At 36.3% G+C, this 8,110-nt stretch overlaps 1 protein-coding gene across 1 annotated transcript; it reads right to left on the bottom strand.

The window, feature by feature from the left end:
* Positions 1–6,866: 6,866 nt before the first annotated feature.
* On the bottom strand, positions 6,867–7,811 carry LOC140527465 (olfactory receptor 2AG2-like). The gene has a single exon (XM_072644418.1). It carries the CDS (start codon positions 7,809–7,811, stop codon positions 6,867–6,869), a length of 945 nt encoding a protein of 314 aa, XP_072500519.1.
* Between the last annotated feature and the right edge of the window lie 299 nt (positions 7,812–8,110).

The following is an 8,110-nucleotide window of genomic DNA, read 5'->3' as shown; positions in this document are numbered from 1 at the left end:
ATTTTTGATGGCTGACCAAGCTCTAAGTGTCCCATAGCATCTGCTTCAGGCATTTTCATGGGCATTGGAACAAATTTTTCTCATCAGCCCATCACACTGGGTAAGTCTTCACATGCTTGGAGTAGATATTCTTCTCACTCACTGTTGGGTTTGAGGCCTGTTGCTTGCCTTCAACCTGGTTTAGCCTTTCTGCCAAGATGGTTTCTTGATGTGACAGCTGAGCATGCTAGGGTTTTTTGGAGCCACAGGTGAGAATTGTGTAAATCAGGTGGACACCAAAGGTAAATGACCATCCCTGTAAATGGCTCACATCAGAGGTACTAGTTCTCCTCAATACCCCATACACACTGATTATGAAGATACATCATAGAAAAGAATGCGGTAAAATGGTAAAAAAAAATGCTATAAGCCTTTATTGACTGAATTATTTTATATTCAAATTTATTTTTGCTTTAAATAAATTAAAGAATGTCTAAAAATGCTTTCTTATGAACAAATTCTTTAATATGTCTTGTTTGGAATTATTACTTAATGTCTATATATAAAATCTCAGAACTTTTTGCTACAGTTAAAGATAACATAACTCTCAGAGAATTTATTCTTATACTTAGAGGTCATCCTCTTATAAAAGTGCTCTATTATTAGTTCCTTAGTAGAATTTCATCCTCTGAAAGGAGGAATGAGTGGCAGAAAGAAAATAACTAGAGTAAATAACATCATTATAATCATAATGAGATTAAAATATTTTGTATGTCAAATACAAAAATTAGTTTCTAATTTTTCAGGAATTTTAACTTCTTAAATATATCAACATGCCAATTTGTTATCCTAAAAATGTAAATTTTCTTGTTGAACAGGTTCTCAATTTGATGTTCTTACTAGTAGAGTCATAAGGTATGACCTAGCTCTTACTCTCTGATCTGGCTATTGGTAAAGTAAACTTAAAATTATATTAAGATCTACTTTATAAGAGATATCAGAAATGGGGATCTTTCTAAGTGGCCTGAATTAGAGAAGCAATTTTACTAGAAGCCTGAAACTTCAACTATTCCACAATCCCTAAGAAGAGAAATTTCCAAAGGACCAGACTACAAGATGTTCTCAGAAACCAAACAACTTTATGAGATGTTCAAGCTCCAAGATATAATGGACTAATGAAATGGACAATGGGAGTGAATGACTATTTTTAAAATCTACTTCTTCCCTATGTGCATCTATTCTGTAAGGTCTACTTACTAAAGTTGACTTTACCCAATGGTTCCTGTCAGTGTTGCTCAACCTTTCTCCCTTTTCCCTTCACATTGTTTCCTATCATAAACCTCACAGTTAAAATCCTGGATGAAACATTTGCCATATCAGTTAGTGATTCATTGAGGAGATTGTGCCTCTCAAAAAAATAAAAAGGGGAAATGATGGAAGTCATTTTGCCATTATGTTAATAACCCAATATTAATTAGATCCAGACTATTTATTTCCTCATTTAGGGCCCATTCCCTGGTCAGTCAATATCTGAAGGGCATGGCTGTTAGAAGAAATTGCCATAGTCCTTGAGGAACAGGTTCCTTGATCTTGGGCAGGGTCCCACCCAACTAGGAGACCTTATTTATATTTTGAGTGTAAACAGAATCTAATCTAGATGAATTCCTGCCCCCAGACAAAGAACCTATGCTTTTGCATGCCTCTACTTGAGTTTCAGGTATCCCAGCTTATGGAAGATCAAACTAATCAGAATGGTACAGATGGAGGTAGATTCCTCTGTCCAGATTTCTGGAGGCAGCTGAGTCTCATAATCAAGTCATATTCTCAACAAGAGGAGCTAAAGACTTACAGTCCACTTTTTTTATTAATTGTCTGATTAATTGATTTTCACTTGTAATGGGTATTGCCTTTTCTGAAGGTATTTAAAGCATTAAGTGCCTCCATGATTTTGTTTTTGGTTACTGAGTGAAATCACTAACTATCAATATATTGATCAATAGCTAGCCTAATTAACAAATTGATTATTAATTACCTAGAAACTCTGTCTCTTCAGGTATTCATTCATCACAATAAATACCACCAAGTATCATTAGATAAGGTTAAAATATCAAAGGAAAAACTATTTAAAAAAACCTCATCCCAAGGGACATCTCATTGATATTTCAGCGTTCAGAGTTTGCAAGTTTGGTGTTCAGAGAGTGTAACATCTGTTAAACAATTGCTAAATTGCAATCATACTAAATACTGTACATAGGAAGAATTTAAAAATAAAATATGGTACCTGCTCTCAAGGAGCTAACATTCCAGGAGGGAGATGACATGAAAACAATCATGAACATACAAGAAGCGTACAATGAGTGGTATTTAATCTCAGAGGGAACGGATTGAAGCCAGTACCCATGGAGGGTAAGAGTTGAAATGAGTCTTGAAGGAAGACATGAAAACCAGATGTTGTAGGTGAAGAGGAAGAGAGTTCTAGATATGGTCTATAAAATTTAAAGTTGATTTTAATTCTCTTTTGCTAAGACTTATTCAAGTTAGATTTAATATTCTCTTTCTAGATTCCCACATCTTGTATATTTCACCCACTACCCACCTTTGAGAAAAACTTGTCTAAAAATCAAGCTTTCATCTTGTAATTATTTCCACTTTTATAATCCCAAGCATAACACACTTTCAAGAGAAACTTGATTAGCCTAAAAGGTGAAATCCCATCAATTTAAATTATTGTAGCAGATCCCATTACCTGCACACTAATCTGACCACCACAGAATCTTAGTCTTGTGATAAAAATCACTTCTTAGCTGTAGTTAAGGAGGTTTCCAAAGAGAAGGTCCAAAAGATGTAGCCTTGATCCTGACTATATCAGCAATAAGTTATCAGAAGGCACAAGGCACAAGTACATTGTTCAGATTTTTTAATAGTGTTTTCCTCCTATTACACATGAAGTCACCTTTCAACATTCATTTAAATGAGTTGCAATTCTTCTTCCTTCCTCATTTCCTCCCTCACTAAATAAGCAATTTGATATAGTTTATGTATGTTATAAATACATTTTCTAGGTTATGTACATGCAACAAATGTGTTATATACAATTTTAGTTTATATATATGGTATGTTACGTGTGTTATAGGTTAACATATTAAAAGTTTCCATGTTAGTCAAGCTGTGAAAGAAGAAACATAATACAAGGAAAAATATGAAATAAAATAAAGTGCAAGATAGTAAGCTTCAATCTACATTCAGACTCCAATGGGTAACATTTTTAATCATGAGACCTTTGGAATTGTCTTGGTGATGGAATACAGGCTCTAGAATCCCCTTGAACTATTCTTGAATTTTCCACTTTATCTAGCATTTGCCTGAGGCCATAAGCCTTTCATTATCCCTTTGTCCACTTACCTTTGGGTGAGCCTATCAAAATATCTATGCCAAAATCTATTACCCTTCAAGTTATCTAGCCCTCCATTGTCTCTTCCCAACAAGACCCTCCCTAAGCTCCTCCTCTAGTAACCCCAGACTTTTTGGTCAACCCTAGATCCCTCCCACAATCTTTCTGTACATAGGACCCATCCATTTTCCATGAAGGTGCTCATATTCAATGTAGCTCAGATTCTATCTGGTCTGATTGTATTACAAGTCCCACAAATTCTCAGATTCCTTGAGTCCGCCCAATAAGGTGAATCTTAAATATATTTTTTTTTGTCTTTGAAAGAAGCTTTGAGTAAAACTCATTTTGGGTAGGACCCTGTGTGTCGGTATTTTGGGGTTCCAAGGATCCCTAAATCTCAATATTGGATCTTTGTATTCCTGAGAGTAGCTAAGTCATTCACAGTTGATCATTATACAATACTGCTCTTACTGTGTACAGAATTCTCCTGGTTCTCCTCACTTCAAAATGAATCAGTTCAGGTAACACTTTTCAGGTTTTTCTGGAATCTGCCTATTCACCATTTCTCATAGCAGTACAGTATTTCATTGCAATCATATACCAAAACTTGTTCTTCCCATACACTTGCCATTCCTCCAACTGATAGACAAACTCTCAATTTCCAATTCCCTGCCATCACAAAAAATTGCTTAAGATTTTACTCTGTCATCTAGCTAATTATAATAAAAGAACTTGTCAGCCCACAGCCAAGGTATTTCGTTATCTAGAGAAGCCATTGACCCAATAATTTGATTACAGTTAGCCCAACTAACAAATTGATTGTACAAAGAATTTTGTGCCTTAATTTGCCTTAATATCTACCATAACAGGGCAAATAACCTGTGGTAGGGAATAGATTTGAGAGATGGAATATCATATATTAGGAATAGGAAATAAGCTAGTGTAGGTGGATCAACTTAAAAGGGAAGGAGGAGTCTGATAGTGAAGGACTTGAAATATCAAACAGAAGTATTGTATTTTATTCTGAAGATAATATGGAGACACTGGAGTTGAGGGTGGGATAATTGTGTGACATCAGAATTGCAAATTAAGAGAATCATTTTGGTAGCAAAGTAGAGGATGAGTTGGAATGGGGAGATGTTTGAGGCAAGGAGATTAATTAGAAGATACTGCAATAGTCCAGGTGAGAGGTAATGAAGGCCTGTATCAGAATATGTAGTTGTATTGTGCTTTACTTTATTGCATTTTGCAGATACTGTGTCTTCTACAAAATGAAAATTTGTGGCAACCCTGTATTGAGCAATTGTATGACATGATTTTTCCAATATCTTATGCTCCCATCATGTGTCTGTGTCACATTGGGAAAATTCTCACACTATTTCAAACTTTCTCATTATCATCATCTGTTATGGTGATCTGTGATTAGTGATTTTTAATGTTACTATTGCGATTGTTTTGGGGTGCCAAGAATTACACCTATAGACACTAATGCATTGTTGGAGGAGTTAAGAACTAATCCAGTTGTTCTGGAGAGTAATTCCAAACTATGCCCAAAGGACAATCAAAATATGTGTACCCTTTGATCCTGCAATACCATTACAAGGTCGGCATCCCAAGGAGATTATAAAAAAGGGGAAAGGACCTCCTTTTAAAAAGTATTTGTAGCCACTTTTTTTTTGTGGTGGCAAAGAATCAGAAATTGAGAGTATACACAGCTACTGGGGAATGACTAAACAAGTTGTGATATATGAATGTAATGGATTACTATTGTGCTATAAGAAATGATGAGCAGGCAGGTTTCAGAAAAACCTAGGAAGGCTTAAATGAACTGATGCTGAGAGAAATGAACAGAACCAGAATAACATTGTACACAGTAATAGCAACACTGTGTGGTGATCAACTGTGATTGTCTTAGCTCTTTTCAGCAATATAATGATGCAAGACACCTGGAATTAAAGTTGTCTTAGAACTTAGGAAAGAGGTTAGGGATAGATACCTAGATCTGGGAATTATCTGCACACAGACATTATTTTGAAATCAGGTGACCTGATGAAGCCCCAAAATGATACAGTATAAAGAACAAAAAGTACTATCTAGGACAGTACTTGGGGGGATCTTCATTGCATTAATTTCTCTTTCTTCCAAGTTGAGAAAAAAACAAACACCTATAAAAACTGCTGGGTATATCCCCCCAACCCCTAAGCTGAAAGGGTTGAAGCCCTGCCTCTTCAATTTATTAGGGAAAATGGAGAGTTTTGAAAGAAAGAATGAAGGAAAAATTAAAAAGAAAAGAAAAACAAAGAGGAAAAACAAGAGCACTGAGAAGTTCTTGACTGAAAGCTAGTGGTAAAGGTTTATTATCTTAAGGAGATACTTTATGGACCAACACAGCTCCAAATAACAACTATGGGAAGTACTTTTACAGTGTATAGCACAGCTAAATACCATCTTCTCCAAGAAATATAGGACTTTTTATTTGCTGGATATGAATAGTACCTGCTTTTAATCCTCATAATGATCCTTGGCAGCTAACTTTAATTCCTAACCTCAACTCCTAAATGTCACCCAAACAAATATCTAGACAAACCTCTAATTTTATATTTTGAGAGATCTATATTCTCATTGATTTACCCATGCATACCTGCTCATCTTCTAGAATTCATTTTACACCCTTCTGAAAATCTTGAACTGGAGGTTTACCTGCTTTTTTCTAATTTATTGATATTACATAGACATCAAAGCAGCAATGTCTATAGGTTCTTCCTTGCTGTCACTATGTGACTGCCCATATTTTTTTTCTAGTCAAGCATTCTACCTTTCATACTGTATCTTCTGAATAGTTTTCCATTTCTAGCATGTAGCTTCCTGCTTATGCCCAAATACACTGCTCTCTATTGCTAAGTGAGTGACCCTCAAATTTATTTAATAAAAATAAAAATGTATTAATGTAGTTGATCAAAAGTGAATTTCCCCTGAAAATAGTGGATTCACCTTTCCTTGACCTCTGCGATTAAAAACTGAATGGATTTTGGGACAATTTATTATACAGATTATGGCTGAGCCCTAATTGAAAATCATGAATTTTGAGAGAAATATCACAAGTCTGAAAATGTACAAATTTTATGTTTTCAGAATTGAGAAAGTGTGTTCTTCAAGCTATAAGTTGCTGATTTTGACTGTAATTCCATAAAAAAACAAAATTCTAGGATGTATTATGATGTGTGAGTTTTCTTACCTGGGCACAATTATTTCTATGAATTAGAGAAGTCAAATATTTTGCAGCTCTCTAGAATTTCCCTCATATTAACCCTTCCATAAATTCCTCTCATATCCTGAATGACCTCATGTATAGAAGGCAATAATGCTGAAGAATGAAAGGGAAAAATTCGATTATGGTTCCCCATCAGATGGTCCACACAGATGAAAATGAGACTAGAGAGAATTTGTTAGCTACTAGCTCTCAGCTGGAAGATCAAGGAAAGGCCTGTCTAGGGTTCTACAATTTTGATGCTGAGGGAACTTTTCCTAGCAATTTCTTCAGGGGCCCCAGTACATCTTTGTTCCTCAGGCTATAAATCAAGGGGTTCAGGGCTGGAGTAACAATGGTATAGAACACAGAGAAGATATTGTCCTGCACAGGGCTATGGTAAGCACTGGGTAGGATATATAACAATAGAACATTTCCATAGTAGAGGCCAACCACTGTGAGATGGGATGAGCAGGTTAGGAGAGCTTTCTGTCTCCCTTCTTTTGAGGGCATGAGGAACACAGCAGTCAAAACTAGTGTATAGGAGGCAAGGATAACAGAGAGCGGGATGAAGAGGAATGCTACACCTGTTGTGTATAACATGAGCTGGTACTTTGTGGTGTCAGCACATGCCAGCTTCAACAAAGGAGGGATCTCACAGAGCAGGTGACTTATCTCCCGACTTCTACAGAAAGGGAAATGCATAGTGTATATGGTGTGCACAAGAGAGTTCAAGGATGCCAAGAGCCAGGTTGTGGGGACCATGGACCAGCAAACTTTTGGTCTCATAATTACCATATAGTTCAAAGGGTGTCGAATGGCTACATAGCGATCATATGACATGACTGCCAACAGGATATCTTCAGCACCTCCAAATGTCATTATCAGAAACATCTGAACTCCACAGCCAGAAAAAGTGATGGTGCTCTGTACACGAATGTAATCCACAAATGTTTTGGGAGAAACAACAGTGGTAAAAATTAGATCCATAAGGGAGAGCTGGCTGAGCAAGAAGTACATAGGTACATGGAGCCTCTTGTCCACAGCAATCAACAAGAGCAGGAGGCCATTGTTGGTTACAGCCACCATGTATAGGAATGTGATTGTGACAGAAACCAATCCAGGGTACTTACTTTCCTGGAGAATTCCGATGAGAACAAAACTGTTTTCCAAGGTGGTGTTCCAGAGTTCCATTGCAAGGCTCTTTTGTTCCTAGATGAAAACAGAAGGGTAACTCATAGACCCAAAAAATCTCAGAATACTATAAGTGTATGATAGTACAGGCCACTAAAAGTCAGTAGGTGTCAGTCAATAGGGTGAGAGCTTTCCCACTGGCCAACAGGAATCATGGCAACAATTATTGGCCTTTCTTATTGATAAAAGTATTTCTTCTCTAGCAATTAACAAAGATGAGAACTAAATTATCCAGGCAAAGGGTGATGAATTACTTTAAAATATGTACATACATAGAAACCTCTCAAGAGAACTATTGT

This window comes from Notamacropus eugenii, chromosome 1, assembly GCF_028372415.1.
Source record: "Notamacropus eugenii isolate mMacEug1 chromosome 1, mMacEug1.pri_v2, whole genome shotgun sequence".
NCBI lineage: Eukaryota > Metazoa > Chordata > Mammalia > Diprotodontia > Macropodidae > Notamacropus > Notamacropus eugenii.
Note: the sequence above shows the minus strand (reverse complement) of the source record. Positions and strands in the feature narration are given on the sequence as shown.